Source organism: Rhinoraja longicauda, chromosome 32, assembly GCF_053455715.1.
Source record: "Rhinoraja longicauda isolate Sanriku21f chromosome 32, sRhiLon1.1, whole genome shotgun sequence".
In the NCBI taxonomy this organism is placed as follows: Eukaryota; Metazoa; Chordata; class Chondrichthyes; order Rajiformes; family Arhynchobatidae; genus Rhinoraja; species Rhinoraja longicauda.
This window is the reverse complement of record NC_135984.1, coordinates 14,571,344-14,591,577: the sequence shown is the minus strand read 5'-3', so window position 1 is coordinate 14,591,577 and position 20,234 is coordinate 14,571,344. Positions and strand designations below refer to the sequence as shown.

General features: G+C 45.2%; 1 protein-coding gene across 2 annotated transcripts in view; it reads right to left on the bottom strand.

Annotated features, from left to right (window-relative positions):
• igsf9bb (immunoglobulin superfamily, member 9Bb) overlaps positions 1-20,234 on the bottom strand; it is a 530,429-nt gene that overhangs the window by 295,028 nt on the left and 215,167 nt on the right. For both annotated transcript variants that reach the window (XM_078426548.1, XM_078426549.1), the window contains exon 3: positions 7,260-7,406. In XM_078426548.1, the coding sequence (XP_078282674.1) occupies positions 7,260-7,406 (147 nt within the window). The remainder of the gene's footprint in view (positions 1-7,259; positions 7,407-20,234) is intronic.

Sequence of the window (20,234 nt, the reverse complement as noted above, 5' to 3'; positions counted from 1 at the left end):
TAATATCAGTTTATCCATCCAATTTTTTATTGCTTGAATACCAAAGCACAGCAGAAGCATGCATGCATGCATGCGTGTGCACTGACTGACCTAGCAAGGATACACGGCTGTGACCTCTTTACTCTGGTATAACCTTTGATTGCTCCATGTAAGTAACCATATTTTATTCTTCCAGCTTTCTACCAACCCCCCCCCCCCCCAACAATCAGACTGAAGAAGGATCCCAACTGAAACTGCACGAGATAACCACTTATGAGGTGTTTGCGCAGAAATCAACCAGAACCAGAACCAGAACCAGAAACGTCACCTATCCATGTTCTCAAAGGATGCTGCCCTGCTGAGTTTTGTGTGTTTTTTTTTTGTAAAACAGCATCTGCAGTTCTTTGTTTCTATAATCTATTGACAATAGACAATAGACAATAGACAATAGGTGCAGGAGTAGGCCATTCGGCCCTTCGAGCCAGCACCGCCATTCAATGTGATCATGGCTGATCATTCTCAATCAGTACCCCGTTCCTGCTTTCTCCTCATACCCCCTGACTCCGCTATCCTTAAGAGCTCTATCTAGCTCTCTCTTGAATGTATGCAGAGAATTGGCCTCCATTGCCCTCTGAGGCAGAGAATTCCACAGATTCACCACTCTCTGACTAAAAAAGTTTTTCCTCATCTCTGTTCTAAATGGCCTACCCCTTATTCTTAAAATGTGGCCCCTGGTTCTGGACTCCCCCAACATTGGAAACATGTTTCCTGCCTCTAACATGTCCAACCCCTTAATAATCTTATACGTTTCGATAAGATCCCCTCTCATCCTTCTAAATTCCAGTGTATACAAATCTAGTCGCTCCAGTCTTTCAACATATGACAGTCCCGCCATTCCGGGAATTAACCTAGTAAACCTACGCTGCACGCCCTCATTAGCAAGAATATCCTTCCTCAAATATTGAGTACAGACAATAAGTAGAGCCAGGCATAGAAGTATTCAGTTTCTGAATCTGTAACAAAATGAACCACAAGACTGGTATTCAATTTAATCAGGGAACTGTTGAAATGACTTAATTTACTGTAATACAGCAAAGGCTCTCGCCAATCAATGGGCCTAACCTCTTGCCAGTTTCCCTCACTGTTACTTAGGTGCCAATAACACCCTGCTCAGAGAGAGGGACAGCTGCATCAAATAGTCAAACGCTGCCCCAGTTAACTTTGTGAAAGTGGCACCTCACCTTTGGCTTCACCATTGAAACCCATGAAACATTGAACAGTAGCCGCAGTTGTTAGATTTCCGTGGTCGGTCTGAACTAATCCTACTGCAGCAAGCTCATCCATCATTTTATGTGTATTATTCTTTTAACAAAATGAGCTACGTCAGTTACTTCCAATTAACATAGTCCTTCAAGTTTTAAATGCTGTCACAAACTCCATTTTTAGGATATAAATAGTTTTTGCCATGCACATTCACATCTCGAAAACCTTACTTTTCCTGCAATTTCATCAACGACTTACACTCATGGCAATGTGCAAAATCAATGACGCTAATAAAACTAAAAGTCAGAGCCTTTTCCCCAGGATGGAAATGTCCAACACAAAGGGCATGGCGATAATGTGAGAGGGGCAAAGTTTAATGGAGAAGTGCGGGGCAAGTTTTTGTACACAGAGGGTAGTGGGAGCCTGGTGCGCATTGCCAGGGGTGGTGGTGATTGAGGCAGATATGATAGTGGCATTTAAGAGGCTTCTAGATAGGTACATGGAAGTGCAGGGAATAGCGGGATATGGACCATGTACGGGGTAGACAAGATCAGCTTAACTAGGGATCACATTCGGCACAAACATTGTGGGCCGAAGGGTCCTTTTCCATGCTGTACTGCTCTATGTTCTATGTTCAAACTCCAAACTGAGAGCAGACACTGCTACATCTTCAGCCATGGTGACCCGCCATGGTGTTGTGCAGACGTACTGAGATAATCAGCAAAGAGCAGATGGCATGGAATTTTGTTTCTGTCACCAGATTAACAAGCACAATTTTTATTTACTGTGCAGGCTTTAATGAGCCTCGGTATAGACACATCTTATATTATGAAGCAGATGCTTTGCGAACTACTTGGTAGAACTTTCAGTACAGTGATCATCATTTTATTCTGTGGTAATTGTTCGTATTTAGCTGATGTACGTGCAGTCAGGGTATTTCAACGCCACAATCCTTCACAACCACAAACCATGCCAACCTTTTACATTTAAGCATGAAACAGTTTGTATTGCTGCCCTTCATACTGAATTATGCCATCTGACTTTGCTTCATTAGTCACATCTTTGAGGAAGTCATGTGAGACTATGGGTAAGATTACAGAGTGAAGCTTAAACTAACTGGATTCCACTGCAATGTAATCAACAGAAAATAGGGAAATCATATAAGTCTGAGGATTATAAAGTATGGCTTATATTAATAGGATTGTGGCATTTCAGATGTTGCAGAAAGCAATTTTGTCGATACAGTAAGCCAAACAGTACTGGCACTGAGTGTTTCTTACGTTGTTGCTGTTTGTTTACTGATATAGGGCTGACTGTGGTATCACAAAATGCTGGAGTAACTCAGCGGGTCAGGCAGCATCTCAGGAGAGAAGGAATGGGTGATGTTTCGGGTCGAGACCCTTCTGAAGAAACGTCACCCATTCCTTTTCTCCTGAGGTGCTGCCTGACCTGCTGAGTTACTCCAGCATTTTGTGATACCTTCGATTTGTACCAGCATCTGCAGTTATTTTCCTACTCAACTAGGGCTGACTATGAATTATTTGAGTTATAGGCAAAGAACTTATTGTTTTATGGTATTTAATTTAAGTTTTTTTTTCTTCATCCTTGATGGAGTTATCATACCTAACTGCTGAAATCTTTATTTAGCAATCTTTAAAACAACTCAAGTATCATCTTCCATGATGTAATTGCACCTAAAGTGTTAGTTATGTTTTAGCACCAGTGTGTGTGAGAGTACAATACTGGAGAACTATGAGAAAGTTTAGTGTACAATAGATTTGCATTCACTTGAGTAAAGAAGATTAATGAGTGATCTAATTGCGATGTTTAAGACGATTAAAGAGATGATAGCACAACAACAGAATTCAAAAGTACGAGCCAGACTTTTCAAGCTGCCACCAGCGAGTTGCCCTTCACATGAAGAATGAATGAACAATCACATGGCAATTTTGTACAATTATGATCCTTTTAACTAAACAAGGACATACAAAGAAAGGGAGCGCAATAAAAAATTATCAAACTGGTTTGGGGTTTCGGTGGGTGTTATTAAAGAACATCCTCTGTTCATCAGAGTTTAGAAAAATGAGAGGTGACCTTCCTGAAACAAACCAATTAAATATGGGGTGAATACAGAGAGAATAATTCCTCTGCCTGAAGATTCTCAAAGCAAGGATCACTGTTAAAATAAGGTATCAAATAAGATCAAAATAAGGAATAGACTCATCGCCCGTTTACTCTAATCCTGCATTAATCCCTTTTTTAAAATCCTCCCCACATTCTAATCCGTTCCTCCCACTGCCTTTACAACCCTCCCTCACCCCTTCAGGTCCCACTATTCACTTTCACACAAGAGCCAGTTAAGGCGCCAACCAGCTCACCTTTGGAATGTGGGAAGAGCACCCACAGAAAACCCACATGATCACAGGAAGAACGTGCAAATTCCACACTAATAGCATCCGGGGTCAGGACTGAGCATGTGTCTCTGGCGCTGTGAGGCAGCATCCGTATTTTATTTATTATTCATGTTAGTTTATTAGTTTATTATTGTCACGTGTACCGAGGTACAGTGAAAAGCTTTTTTTTTTGGCTTGTTATTCAGTCAGCAAAATGACTAAACATGATTACAATCAAGCCGCCCATTGTGTACAGATAACATTTAGTGCAAGATACAGTCCAGTAAAGGCTGTTTAAAGATAGTCCGAGGGTCTCCAATGAGGTAGATGATAGGTCAGGACTGCTCTCTAGTTGGTGCTCAGATGGTTAATTTGCCTGTATCAGCAGCTGTTTCAATTTGCTTCGAAAAGGAGCTGCATTCCTTTCCACAAAGCTCACCTGGTGGATGAACAGATCTGGTCAATTTCATGATCAGAGGCATTCATTGCAGTGTGGTGGTACTGTGCACAGTATGAAAGCACAGTGTGTCCGAACCCAATGCACTGCACTGCATCACAACACTGTTGCACAGTGTAATGTTTAGCTGTAACTGCTCAGAATTGCTTCTCGTGACATGGCGATTTCTTTTCTTCTTCTGAACTCAGCTCGTGAAATTGCCACTTGCAAGAAAAGGCTTTCTGCTCGTTGATCTGGAAGGCAAGACTGCGCAGTGAAGGAACAGATTTTAAGTAACATCTGCCCTACACAGGTCAAGCTACTCAGTGTTATAATGAAGAAAGACTCACAGCAGTTCGAGAATACCCATTTAAATTTTTCATGAACCATCATCGCTTGCTACTTCTAAAATGAGATTTTATAACCTGATTAGCATTTTCAATATCAAACAATATTTCCCCTGGACAGGTTCATCTGAAACAATTGCAATATTCTCTCTAAATGGATGGACTGAATTTCAATGAGGAAGATAGATTCTGGTCGGAATCCCATTCTTTCTCTCTAGAGATGCTGCTTGTGCCACTGAGATACTCCAGCATTTTGTGTCTAGATAGATTCTGGTGTCATTTTGTCAATATGACTGTACAGTGAAAACAGTAAACTGTGAAACAACGTGACAAATGCTTACGCCAAGATTACTGGCCATCGGCCAGGGCTTACACTTGCCACAGCAGGTGCCTAAATGAATAGAGAGAATACCAGCCATTTATATAAAATGTTAAACGATTTCCATTATAACACTTACTGCAAAATAACAGACTTGCATTTATATGCAGAACTGCCTCTAACGATCTTAGCTTATCAAAGCCCTTTTGCAGTGATGAAATACAGTCGCAGTTGTAATGCTGTGGATGCAGCAGCCATTTTATGAGATGCCACATGTGATTTGAACATTAGATGTTGGCCCGGACACCAGGAATACATCCTCATATTTTCCGCTGATAAAGTGCCTTTACTGACCCACCTGAGAGGGCAGGGGAGGCCTTAATGCATTACCCAAAAGACCCTTGCAACAACTTTGTGGAAGAATTGAACAATGAGAATCCAGGGTGCTCTGGTCAGCATTTATCCCTTTATCAATATTACGAAAAGCCTTTTATTCGGTCCCAATCACCACAAAATGAGTATGTGGGATCCTGTTGTTTATAGATTATTGGTTATTGTGTTTCTTATATTGAAACAACAATGGTATTTCAGAAGTACTATATAGGCTTTGTAATGGCCTGAGGATATGAAAAGTAAAATATAAAAGTGTTTATATAATTGTAAAGTCAATATTAAACTCAGGAAGATTCAACATTGTGCTGGTACCAATTCAAGAAGCTTTTCTCTGGGTTTCTATTGATGCAAGGCTATGGCCTACACTATTGAAGAGAGTAAGGGCGTCTCAGTAGCCTAAGGACAGGGTTAAGCATACACAGGGACCTCTGCTCCCTACTTTTGTTTCTAACAGGTGGAATATGTTTAAAAGCAGAAGCATTAACTTGTGAGATATTAAACAACTGAAAAATATGAGACAGTTCCGTAGATGCTCAATGCAATGAGCATCCTCAAAACTGTCAAGTGTTTTGCTATTATTCAATATCTTTCAACATCCAAAAAAAGGCCTGCATTTGTTTACCGTGAAATATTTCACCTTCTGCATTATTCTTCACAACTAGTCCCAATGCCAGCAGGGAGATACCTCAGAGTAATTATTCAGCATTTTGAAATATAATTTTACTTTTGCAAGAATATCAATTTGATCCAAGGGTCCAAATATCTCATAAGGTACCCAGCATTGTTAATATTTAGATTATTCCTCAGTGTAAAGGGCCTGTCGCAGTTACGTGATTTTTAAGGCGACTGCCGGCGACTGTCAAAGTCATAGCAGATCGCCAAAATTTTCTTTTACCCTACGACAATGACCACGACAATGCCGAGTCAGGTCGATACAAATTACTTTTTTTGTGAAACTAGCACCTGGCTAAGAGATTACACCATCTTCGGAAACATCGCAAAATTCCCACGCTTACCTGACTGTCAAACTGATGCCTCCAATCAACCTGTCAAATGTCCTGATGGTAAATAAATTGGTTAAACAAAAATTTCTTCTGGTATCTTCAAATGCCTTTTCTTAATTTAATATTATGTGCTTCTAAATGCATCTGCGACAACCTAGCAAACATGGGGACAGCATGCGACAGACAGCGCCCGCAATAAGCTACGATACCTGGCGACAAGCCAGCTGTTGCCAAGAAATTTCTATCTGGAAAAATTTTCAGCGACACCCCGAGATTCGCTACGATTCTTTGAAGACTCCTCACGATCATGCCCGCGACACCCCGGCGAATGTTCGGCGACAGCCTAGTTGCCAGCAGTCGCCTTAAAATCGCCTAAGTGGGACAGGCCCTTTAGTAGCACATACACTCCCATTCAACACATGGTTCCACGGGTTACAACAGCATCTGCATGGAAATGGATTCATTCTGGACATTCATGGACTGCTGTTGATTCAAACTGGATCAAAAATCAGGTTGTCCAAAACAAGCACTGATCAGATAGTTGAAGCAATGTAATCAAGCACAAGCAACATGAACCAATCCTCCTCCATGGAATTCCTCATTACATAGTTACTGGAAGTTCACTAAATCAACCAGACAATTTGAATGTGATAGAAGCAAGAAAGACATTAGAAATGAAACATGTTTAGATTTACTTACGCTTCATAATCTATCATTTCATTAATTCAGTGACATCATGTTTGTACAACAGGTTTCATGACAAATAAACTGAGACTGATGACTGAAATTCCTGAACAGAAAATTCATATCAATAGCCAGTGTTATCTTTTAAATTGTATACATGGACTGTAATTGACCGGGTGCATAAACCAGGATAACTTAAAAATATATATTTTTTAATGACAATTATTCATTCCTGCTTCTCAACCCAACTGCGGTTTCCATTGCAAAGTTTGGATGTGTGAAATATGTACGTAAAATTGAACCATATCCATGTCAAATGTGACTTACCTTCCTTTTGGTCTTGCTTAATATTATTTATCTACTGGCAAGTTATAATGGAGATCTCTTGCAGGACCTGTCATCTGTGGCATATTCTGGCAGGTATAATATTGTGGTACTTACCATTCACTGTGACGTATACCCAGCTGCCATTGTGGAATGTGTCATATTGCTGGTCCAACATAAGCACCTTACATTCATACCATCCCTGGTCCTCTGAGCGAAGCTGGTCGATTCGCAACGAAGCCTTGTCATATAGACTGGCCCGACCTACACAAACAAAACGAGAAAAGGTATACATTAACAGGGGAAATTCAGTAAATCCAGATATTTATACCAGTTAGTCCTACTTGACAGAGTCACATAGAAGTCATTCTAATTCTCAGACACAAAACCAATCTCAATGGCAATGTTGGACAATCTGAATTCAAAGACAGAGATGCAGGAACCTAACAACAAACTCGCCATTGTAACATTGACATGGATCAATTTTGTGTGAGCAGCAGCTGCTCGCTTTGAGGTTACACACAGCCGTGCTGCAATGTTGGTGACAGGCCTTCAGTGGAAGACCACACCAGGGCTCAACCTGGAATAAACAGCTTGGCAGAAAACTGGCAGTGATTTTAGGCCAAACAGAAGATTTTCTCCATTCAGAATGATTCCCAAAGCTTATTAAAAATTCAAACTACCTTCAAAATGCTTTGAAATTTTTCAGAGCACTTAAGATCAGTGGAAAATATACAACCAGACTATTGTGTAATGCGTACTTTGGTCCTTTGCAGCCATTCCTATCAACTTAAATGAAATTAAGATTCTTAAGAGAACGTACAAACTCAGTACAGCCAACACCCATAGTCAGGATCGAACCCTGGGACCCTGGTAAGGCAGCAACTCTACCACTGCGCCACCGTGCCACCCCTACTAGTAAGAGAGGATAGTTTGGTAGGCAGGACAATCAATAATAACGTGAAATGTGACACCTAGCGAGAGGGAACAGCACTGGTAGGGTCGAACAGTTTAACTAATACCAGAGCAGGACTTAACCTTGCAATTAAGACCAGCTTCAGAGTTCTCATGAGATTTTTATGGTGGGCAGAATGTTGCTCCAATTTTCCTTTGGCAATAAATAATAGTGGTGCCTGCAGGATGAGTAATTAGCAGCTTCATTATTTTTATGCACTGTTCGTAATTACAGGACCAGAGTTTTGGGGAGAAGCTGACTCGATTTAAAAGACAATCCATAATTCTTGCTCTTTGTAGTCCAACTGTTCACTCTGGCCAATAAAGAGCAGCTGCCAATTATCAACTATTTAAAAAAAAATTGCACCAAAGACAAGATCATTGCAAATAATGACAGTACGCCACTGTGCCGCTGTGCGAGACGCACTTTCAGTGCCAACCATGCCAAAGGCAGATCTTCGATGGTTCTTTCACTTATGCTAATTACACCTGGCAGCTAACTGTGCACTTCAGTTTGATAAACTACACCCCCATGCCAACAGTTTATACGTGTGCTGCCAACTTTGTGCACTTCTACCTCTGGAAGGAAAAATAATAACGCCTTTGAATCAAGACCATTTATTACTGCTGATGGGATTTCCCCAGTTCATCAGAAATTACTGCTTATAAATTCATTTCTAAATTAGACTTCAGCTGCAGTTTGGAAAAGTTAATGATGAAGTGGCCTCAACATGTACTGGAAAAGAAAAATCAAGGGAACAAAATATTCTGATGGTCTTATGAGGCCAGGAGTTGGAGTTATGAGGCTTGGTCTTATGCGGCCAGGACTGCAGCAAATTGTCAAACACCATTTCACAAGTTAATTTCCCTGCAACCTCTCGAGCTGAGAAGAGATGGAAACGAAAAGCAATGTCATTTAATTGTATTCCCTCTTCCTTCCTTCTTCATTGCTGGGCCAAAATTTGGGAACTTGGAAGGAAACACCACTGAGTGAACGCTGGCCGTACATGAACAGAAAGATTTCCAGGGAGGATCCAGCATCTCATCAGGACAACCACCAATAGATGGCAGATAGGTGGTAAAAGCTGGTAGAACTGCTGCCTCACAGGTCCAGTGGTCCAGGTTCAATCCTGACCTCCAGGGTGATGTTCTCTCTGTGATGGCGTGGGTTTCCCCTGAGTGCTCTAGATGCCACCCAATTCCTAAACAGCAATGGACTGGTAGGTTAATTGACCACTTTAAATTGCCCCTAATGTATGTAGATGGTAGAAACCGAGGGGAGTTGATGGGAATGCAGGGAGAATAAAGTGGGATTAGTGTAAATGGATGCTTCGTGATTGGCATGGAGGGCTGAAGGTCCTATTTCCATGCAAAATGATACCAGGTCGCTGTACCTCAATCAATGATAAATGTGATTTAATGAAACAACCTAAAAACTGATTTATTAACGTTTCTGTAATGTTTGTGTAGAGTATCTTCTGTGCAAGGTAATAAACTTTATTCCTTTAAAAATATATACCTCATTCATGGAAAACACATGCAGGGAATACAATCGGTGCATGTCTTTCTGTTCATTCCTGTGTCAATAAATCAGTACACGCTCCTATAATGAATCAATGTAATTCATGTTTCCTCTTTAAACAACCCACTCATGAAGTATTGTACGGGACACTTGCATCCTTAATGTCCAATGGCAGAAGGACCCCAGGCTCTTCTCCTTCCCCACAAAGCGACTCCACCAAGTTTCAGTGAGTCCCTCAGAATGGTACTTCTGCTCCTGCATTATTGATCACTGGATATTTATTTGTGTGTTTTGCTCTAATGGGCCCATAAAGCTGCAGTGGGTAAGAATTTTATTGCAGGTACAAATTACAATGAAACACTTGACTATCTTGACACCCTGACACGTGCCAATTGGCAGTATTTGATTTCAGACATGTCCTTACACTGGAAGACCAACAAGCTTCGGGCTGACCTTGGTTCATCTTTTGCACAGTGCTGATCCTCCCTCCAGCAGCAAGTGAGATTTGTCTCAGTGTATGTCCCTGGGAGCAGCCCATTGTTCTCTATTAAGTTGCTGCTCCAGGCCAAACAAGACAAGGACCCTCTTGCAGAAGGGTGTACACTCTCAATTAATGGCAGCATCAGATACAACAACGACTTGCCCCACAGTATGCTCAGATCTTAAAGATCCACACATATAAAACTAATCACGACATTAGAGTTAAGGTAATACATTATTATAAAACAGCTTTCATGGCTGTGGGTAGTTCAGAGCATGGAAGCATTTGAAAATTGATTATTTAATCCATTAACTAGGTTGCTCATTCAGGAAAGGGAACAGGAAGATGCATTCAGCTCATCCGCATATACATAAACAAGAGCAGTCACCCATCTCTTCAAACTAATAGATCAAAGAATCCTAACTAATTTACCAGTCTGAACCAGGAATACAGTAGAATAGTTGGTGCAATGTAAAATCCTGAATGGAACGTAATACAGAGGGATCAAAAGAAAAAGTGAATGAAAACTTTGGAAATTATGATGTTTAAACAATAATAATTAAAATCTGAAGGGATAAGAGTTCTTGCTGTAAAAGCCAATTTTAGGGCCAGAGATTGATTGATGGTAAGAAGGATTTTCAGGTAATTAAAAATTCACTTACATTCAGTCGACAATCTGTAACCCTTCCTGGTGTATGAGGTGGGTATTGGATAGGAAGCTCTATTGCTTCATGCCCCTGATGTGTGCTGTAGCGACCATAGGGATTGGTCCAGAGAGTCAAACCCTCGGATTGGCCAGCAAGGTCACGTGGTGGTTTGGCGCCCAAAACCAGTCAGTTGGAAGAGGACTTCGATGTGAATAGTTTAAGTTTAATGGTCGTCTGCAATCTCGATTGTTATCTTTGTAACTGAATATTGCTACCGCAATAAACTTCTTTGACAAAGTTACAAGCCTTCAGTCTCGCCATATTGGTGACCCCGACATGATCTAGCCGATCACCCACCATGCAGGAACCCGTCGTCCCTGTTCCGGTTCTAACGCCCGGCGTACCGCAGCTAAGCGCGGTCAGCATTCATCTTCCTCCGTATTGGGCGCACCAACCACACCTTTGGTTTGCGCATGCTGAAGCGCAGCTCCATCTGAGAGGCATCTCGGTGGACGAGACAAAGTATTATTACCTGGTCAGTGCTCTACCGCCTGAAACGTCCACGCGGGTGATGCAGTTCATCACCTCCCCTCCTGCAGACGGCAAGTACGAAGCGCTGAAGGTAATCATGCTTCGAACCTTCAGATTTAGTAGGCACGATCGAGCCGAGAGGCTTATGCATCTACCAAATCTCGGAGATCGGCTGCCGTCCGTCCTCATGGCCGAAATGTTGGCGCTGGCAGGCGGGCACAAGGATCGCCTCATGTTTGAGCAGGCATTCCGGGAGCAACTCCCAGAAAACATTAGGCTTATGCTCACGGATTGTTCTTTCGAGGACCCCGTGGCATACGCGGAGAAAGCCGATGCGCTCATGGCGTCGAAATCGCGAAAGTACAGTTCGATCAACAGAGTCTCGGCACCATCGGGCTGCCCGCCGCGACACCAAGATGGCGCCGCGACTCCCGCCATTTCTCCAAAACCCCGCCAAAAGGATCCGCACAAGCGCGGCTGGTGTTATTATCATCTGCGATGGGGTGGAGAAGCCCGCAACTGCCGCTCACCTTGCACTTTCTCGGGAAATGCCTCGGCCGATCGTACATAGAGGCAGTTGCGATTGGCCAAAACCGCCGCCTCTACGTCGTGGATCGATTCACAGACACAGAGTTCTCGAAGCTCGATTGGGTAAGAGAGGGCCTACCCTCATCGCGGTCAACGGTAGCACCATCCGCACATATGGTACGCGGGCAATGTCTCTGTCTTTCGGTACCCGTACTTACGAATGGTCGTTTATCATCGCAGAAGTCGGTCAGGCGATCCTGGGCGCAGATTTTCTCTGGGCCTTTTCGCTAGTGGCCGATGTCCAACAGAGCTTTATTTGTCATTCGGTACCAAGGTACCGAACGAAACTACATAGCAGTCACACACAAAAAAGAACACAAGACACATGACCCCCACACAAACGTCCATCACAGTGACTCCAAACACCCCCTCACTGTGATGGAGGCAACAAAATTTCCACTCTCTTCCCCACACCCACGGACAGACAGCTCGTCCCCGACCGACCCGCACAGTCCCCGCAAGGGGATGGAAGGCCCCGCGGCCGAGTCGCACCGGGCGCTGATACGTCCCGCGGCCGAACCGGGCGGTGGAAGGCCCCGCGACAGAGCCGTGCGCAGCTAAGTCCCGCGGCCGAGCCGCACCGGGCGATGTTAGGCCCCGCGGCCGAGCCGCACCGGGCGATGTTAAGTCCAGCGGCCGAGCCGCACCGGGCGATGGAAGGCCCCGCGGCCGAGCCGCACCGGGCGATGGAAGGCCCCACGGCCAAGCCGCACCGGGCGATGTTAAGTCCAGCGGCCGAGCCGCACCGGGCGATGTTAAGTCCAGCGGCCGAGCCGCACCAGCGATGAAAAGTCCCGCGGCCGAGCCGCGACGGGCGATGTTAGGCCCCACGGCCCGGGCACTGTTAAGTCCAGCGGCCGAGCCGCACCAGTGATGTTAGGCCCCGCGGCCAAGCCGCGCCGGGCGATGGAGGGCCCCGCGGCCAAGCCGCACCGGGCACTGTTAAGTCCAGCGGCCGAGCCGCACCGGGCGATGGAAGGCCCCGAGGCCAAGCCGCACCCCGCGCCGTGAGGAAGAGACCTAAAAGAGAAAGGTTTCCCCCATCCCCCCACCCACACCACCACCCCCCACACATACACAACCAAAAAAAAAAAAAACCCATCCCAACACCGACACACAACAAAAAAAAAAGGAAAAAAGACGAACAGACTGCTAGCGAGCCGCAGCCGTTAGGCGCCGCCACTTCCGAGGTAAAGGCCTTCGATCTTCCGCTAGCAGCGATGAGCCCGCTGCTCCACCGCTGGCCACCCCGCCCAGCCCAACTGTCCAGGCCGTCGTCGCAGCCTCCGACCCGTATGCTGCGGTCCTGGCTCATTCAGCGTTTTGACGCTCAATCTGCAAAGCACGGTGTTGTCCATTATATTCCCACCGAGGGGCCCCCCTTTTTCACTCGAGCCCGGAGAATGCCGCCGGACAAACTGATGGTTGCTCGTGAAGAATTCCTGAAGATGGAACAACTGTCCGTCATTCCGACAGCCCGTGGGCCTCTCTATTGCATATGGTCTCCAAAGCATCTGGGGGGTGGAGACCATGTGGAGATTACTGGCGTCTTAACGTCGTCACCACTGCCGACCGCTACCCCATACCGCACATCCAGGACTTCTCGTCTAGTCTGGAAGGTGCTACGGTGTTTTCCAAAATTGATTTGGTGCGGGGGTACCACCAAATTCCTGTGCATCCGGAAAACGTACCAAAGACCACCACAATCACTCCGTTCGGATTGTTCGAATGGTTGCGTATGCCTTTCGGTTTGAAAAACGCAGCGCAGGTGTTCCAGAGACTTATAGACCATGTCGGTCGGGAATTGTCTTTTGTTTTTATTTATTTGGATGATATCCTGGTCGCCAGTCGCTCGGAGCAAGAACATCTGGTCCATTTACGGACTGTGTTCCAGCGGCTTCAAGATCACGGGCTAATCATTCACCCCTCAAAGTGTCAATTTGGTCTTTCCTCTATTGATTTCCTAGGTCACCGGATCACCTCAGCCGGTGCCACTCCTTTGCCGGAAAAAGTGGAGGCAGTTCGTGCCTTTCCACGGCCCACCACGGTTAAGGGGTTGCAGGAGTTTGTAGGGATGGTGAATTTCTACCACAGGTTCGTGCCTGCAGCAGCACAGATCATGCCACCGCTCTTCCAATGTCTCGCGGGCAAACCTGTCGAGTTAGAGTGGTCCCCTGCAGCCAAGACGGCCTTTGAGGCAGCTAAAATGGCTCTGGCAGACGCCACCATGCTCGTCCACCAGAGCACCTCCGCCCACACGGCCCTGACGGTCGATGCGTCCGATGTGGCGGATGGAGGGGTCTTGGAACAGCATGTTGGTGGCAGTTGGCAGCCCTTGACGTTTTTTAGCCTACAGCTTAATCAGGCTGATCTGAAATATAGCGCCTTTGACCGGGAGCTTCTGGCTCTCTATTTAGCTGTCCGCCACTTTCGGTATTTTTTGGAAGGCCGCCCGTTCGTGGCCTTTACTGATCATAAACCACTGACTTTCGCTTTTTCTAAAGTGTCTGACCCATGGTCGGCCCGCCAGCAACGGCACCTGACTTTCATCTCAGAGTTTACCACGGATGTTCGCCACGTCGCTGGCGAGCTTAATGCCTTTGCAGATGCACTGTCCAGGCCAGCCGTTTCCCCGGTTTCAGCGGTGGAGTGCGAGGTTGATTTTCAGGAGCTTGCGGAGGCACAGCGCCTGGCAGACACTGCCTTAGCATATCACTCCACCACTTCGGGGTTAAAGTTGGCCCAAGTGGCTTGTGGGCCCTCGGGTACAAAAGTCTGGTGTGATATTTCCCTCACCCGCCCCAAGCCGGTGGTGCCGGCCGCCCTTCAGCGTTGGGTGTTTGATGCCATTCATGGGCTGGCGCACCCGTCCATTCGCTCCACCTCCGCCTTAGTAGCCGCTGGATTTGTTTGGCATGGCCTGCGGAAGCAGGTAGCCGCTTGGGCCCGATCCTGTGTTCCCTGCCAGACCTCCAAAGTTCACCGGCATGTCCAACCTCCTGTACAGGAGTTTGTGGTTCCTGAGGTCCGTTTTTTCCACATTCATGTGGATTTAGTTGGTCCTTTACCTTCCTCTAGGGGCTACACTCACCTACTCACGGTGGTTGACCGGTTTACCCGTTGGCCTGAGGCCTTCCCGTTGTCCAACACCTCTGCCGCCTCTTGTGCCCGGGCCCTGGCCCTGCATTGGGTGGCCCGTTTTGGTGTTCCGTCAGTCATCACCACCGACCGGGGGGCCCAGTTCACCTCTGCCCTTTGGGCTACGCTTGCGGAGCTGTACGGTTCCAGGTTGCAGCAGACCACGGCATATCACCCACAGGCTAATGGGCTCATGGAGCGGTTTCACCGCCAACTTAAGTCAGCCCTCAGTGCGCGGCTGAACGGCCCTGATTGGGTGGATCAGCTGCCCTGGGTCCTTCTGGGCATCCGTACTGCTCCTAAGCACGATCTTGGGACCTCGTCTGCGGAGCTGGTATATGGCTCGCCACTCAAAGTGCCCGGGGGTTTCCTTCCGGAGTCCTCTGGTCAGCAGCCCTCGGTTCCGTCGGTTTTAGCATCACTCCGGGCGCGGGTGGGATCCCTAGCTCCGGTTCCTACTTCACGTCACGGGTGTTCCATGGTGCATGAACCGCCTGCCTTAAAGGAATTTGTGAATTTGTGTTTCTGCGTAGGGATGCGTAGGGATGCCCATCGTTCCCCGTTGCAGAGGGTCTATGAAGGACCGTTCCGCGTGTTGCGTAAAGGAACGGTCACTTTCACCTTAGATGTTGGGGGCAGGAGAGAGCTCGTCTCTGTGTCCAGGCCCAAACCTGCACACTTGGATCAGGACCGTCCTGTCTTGGCCGGTCAACCCCCTCGGCTGGGCCGTCCTCCTGCGATTCCCTCCGGCCCTGGACCTCCTGCCCCTCTGGTTCCTGCAGCCCCTCTCCTTATTCGTTCTGGTCGCGAAATCCGGCTTCCTGCTAGATACCGTACCTCGGGTTCTGGGGGGGGGTCATGTAGCGACCATAGGGATTGGTCCAGAGAGTCGAACCCTCGGATTGGCCAGCAAGGTCACGTGGTGGTTTTGGCGCCCAAAACCAGTCAGTTGGAAGAGGACTTTGATGTGAATAGTTTAAGTTTAATGGTCGTCTGCAATCTCGATTGTTATCTTTGTAACTGAATATTGCTACCGCAATAAACTTCTTTGACAAAGTTACAAGCCTTCAGACTCGCCATAGTGCCAAACTTCATTGTGAAGCAAAGGTTCTGAAGGATCAAGCAAGTACTACCTTCCCAGTTGCTACTTTAACATGTGTACTTTGAAATGCCAGTTTCCTCTCCTAGTTATTTTCCCGCCATTGTTAAGCAGGCCCTCAGAGTTAAGGATGACTTCCTTCTGTTCTAGGTCTGTCACAGCTGCTGATGCCTATCTGGGACCTCTAGACTCTCGCCATAGGTGGATAGGAGGCACTGATGGGCTGAGTGGTCAGTCTGTTTGGAAAACAATGTTCTCCTTTAGACTTTAGTCTAGACTTTGGAGATTCAGCAAGGAAACAGACCCTTCGGTCCACCAAGTATGTGACGACCAGCGATCCCCATACACTAACACTATCCTACACACTAGGGACAATTTACAATTTTACAGAAGCCAATTAGCCTACAAATCATTTCATCTTTGGAGTGTGGGAGGAAACCGGAGCACCCGGAGAAAACCCACGCGGTCACAGGGAGAACGTACAACCTCCGTACAGCTAGCACCTGTAGTCAGGGTCAAGCCCGGGTGTCTGGCGTTGTAAGGCAGCAACTATATATTGCTTCGGCTTCTGTGGCTACCAATGAATGGACTCAAGGTTTGCAACGTTACATGAATGGTCCTAGGCAAAGGTTTCCAGGAGCCAGAAAGGAAAGCTACACTGTGTCAAGATGATTTTTGAAAACACCTTCAGATCATTTATTCTGTGGCTTTGAAAAGTTTTGATTCTCAGAATAGAGTGCAAGCTGTGGCAGTCTGTTGCTGAGCATGTGAATGGTGTTGGCTGCCCATTAGAGCTTTCTGAATGCCTACGACCTTGATGCTGGGGACATTGCCCAGGGTAGGAAGCTGATGTTGATTTGCTTATGCTACCCACAAATTTGTCAAATTTTGCTAGCAGTATCTATGCTATTGTTACATATGTCACTAAAGTATTCAGAAGGGAGGGGATTACTGCTGCCTGTAAGATCATGACTGTTCAAAACAGAAGCAGAACATTCAGGAGATTCTATTCAATTGGGCAAAGGATGTGCTGGTGTATTGGAACCCATGGTGAGTTTCATCATTAATGTCTTCTTTTGTCAAGAGATGGCTCCTGAAACATAGGCTGCCCGTTGAAATTTGGTTTCTATTTATTTTATAACAGCCGGGAACTCAGCCAGCCCCAGTATTACAATCAACGTAGAACAAAGCCGTTATTGCAAGTACATTCTGGGATAAAATGATTTTATTTGCAGCCAGTATAGAATTCTCATCAAAATGCAGCTGATATGTAGAGGACTGGTGAAGGACATCATTGTAATGAAGAATCTCAACCAAATGATAGTTATATTGCTCAAATGTAAAACCGTGGTGAATTGTCTGTTTCTTTCAGGGCTCAAGAGCCTGAGCTGCAGGGAGAGGCTGGGCAGACTAAGACTTTATTCCTTGGAATGCAGAAGACTGACGGGTGATTTATAGAGGTGTATACGATCACGAGGGGAATAGATAGGGTAAAGGCAGAGTATTTTTCCTAGTGCAGGGGATTCAAGAACTAGAGGACATACGATTTCAAAACTGATCCTTCCTCTCTGAAAAACTGCCATTCAAGCACTGCTCTTCCATTAGCCATTTTTTGCATCCATGTTGCTACTTCTCCTTTCAATCCTTCAGCTTCTCATGTTGTGGCAAACTTATTATGTGTTAGTTCAGTTTAATTTATTGCCACATTTACCAAGGTACAGTGAAAAGCTTTTGTTGCATACAATCAACACAGAGGAAAGACAATACATGATTACAATCGAGCCATTTACAGTGTATAGCTATATGATAAGGGAGTAACGTTTAGTGCAAGCGAAATGCCAGCAAAGTCTGATCAAGGATAGTCCGAGGGTCACCACTGAGGTAGATAGTAGGTCAGGACTGCTCTCTGGTTAAGGTAGGATGATTCAGTTGCCTGATTACAGCTGGGAAGAAACTGTCCCCAAATCTGGAGGTGTGCATTTTCACACTTCCATACATTTTGCCTGATGGGAGACGGGAGAAGAGGGAGTGGCCAGGGTGCGACCCATCCTTGATTATGTTGCTGGCCTTGCCGAGGCAGCGTGAAGTATAAATGGAGTCAATGGAAGGGAGGTTGGTTTGTGTGATGGTCTGTGCTGCGTCCACAATTTGCTGCAATTTCTAGCGGTCTTGGATGGAGCTGTTCCCAAACCAAGCTGTGATCCATCCTGATAAAATGCTTTCTATGGTGCATCTGTAGAAGTTGGTGAGAGTTGTCGGGGACATGTCAAACTTCCCAGGCCTTCTCAGGAAGTATGGTGTGCTTTCTTGGACATTATTTTATCAAAAGTCGTTTGGAAGTTCACATCCATTTTATCATCTCTTAAGTTCCCATTTATCTCAACAGCAATTAATTTAACCAAGCATAATTTCCCTTCAATAAATCTGTATTAGAACTTCTTTATTGGGCTGCGCATATTTAATTGACTGTTTATGTTCTTCCTGAATAATGTACCTGAAAGCTTTCCCACCAAACTGATTGTCTAACGATAACGAGGTTTATATTTTCCTTCTTTTTTGAAGAAAGGGTTTTGTTTCTCCATCTTCTGTCACACCCATGTCCAGCTAATGTTTATCTTATCAAATCACCTAATACCCACTTCACCCTTTTCCTAAAACACTGTCCTTATCTAATGTCACAGCTGTGCTTTATATCTCCACTAAAGAACCTACAGCTTGAAACCTAATTATCCTCATCGGTCCTCAGGCAAACCTCACTATTGAAGACCTAGAGACCCTTTATCTTAGTCATTACACTGTGCCTTTGCCTTTTTTATTTCCATTTTCTCTTTTTCCTCCTCCATTCAGCCAGATGTTCTCTTATCATGCATGCATCTCTTGGACTGTGTTATCATCTCGGCAGATGATAATCACTTGCCCTCGATTATCCATTATTCTGCACTCTGTATCTTTCCCTTCATTCTGCTTGTTGTACTTGAGTTTGGCTTGGATGTATTTATGTCCAGTATCATTTGATTTGATTGGATAGGACAGCATGCAAACAAAGCATTTCACTGTACTTTGATGCACATGACAATAATAAATCTAAACCTTGATAGGAAGTATCCAGAAAGAACCCAGTCCCTTTTTAGAACCAAGCATAGCTACATGTATTTTCTGACTGTTTATCATGCACTCAAATTTACTCAAGTCAGATTTCTCCTTAATTTGCTGTAATTGCTAAATATGCTCATAAAACCCCATGTGGTACATCCTACCAGAATATCTTACAACTTGTCTCCCACATGCCACAAAAAACACTTTAACTTTTTATTTGCCAATAAAGATATTTTTTTGAAAATCATTCTGTTTCTTTTATAGATTAAATGTCAGAGTGGTGCAACGGTAGAGTTGCTGCCTTACAGCGCCAGAGACCCGGGTTCGATCCTGACTGCGGGCCCTGTCTGTACGGAGTTTATATGTTCGCCCCGTGACCACATGGGTTTTCCCTGGGTGCTCCAGTTTCCTCCCACACTCCAAAGATGTACAGGTTTGTAGGTTAATTAGTTTCGGTAAAATTGTAAATCATCCTTAGTGTGTAGGATAGTGCTGGTGTACGGGGTGATCGTTAGTCGGTGTGGATTCGGTGGGACGAAGGGCCTGTTTCCACGCTGTATCTCCAACGTAAAGTCTAAAGACCATATTAAGTCAAACAATAACTTAAATCATTGACCTTCACTGCACTTGCTATTATTAAATATCGCTCAAAATTAATATGTTGCATCGTATTATAATTGGTTTTCTTTGGAAGTCAGTTGAAAAATTGCAGGAGAGTTTTGTATAAGCCATTATTGTTACCTAATCTGTTTTCTCAACCTCAATTATTGTTTGTTGTTCATGACAGATTGTGCTATTAAATTGTAAACTGAGTAGAAGGCATTCCCTTTTGCAGAGGCAATTCCTGTTTAGGGCCCTCTAGCCATAATGTTAAATGGCTCAACACCTTTCCTCCACAAAAGACTTGAGAATTTAAAGCAACTTTTATTCCTGTCATTCAAAACAGGATAGAGAAGCAATCTGCAAACAAAAATGGGGAGCATGATAAAATGAGCTACCAGATCCCAATCAATCGTTTTGTGCTGTCACTTGTTAT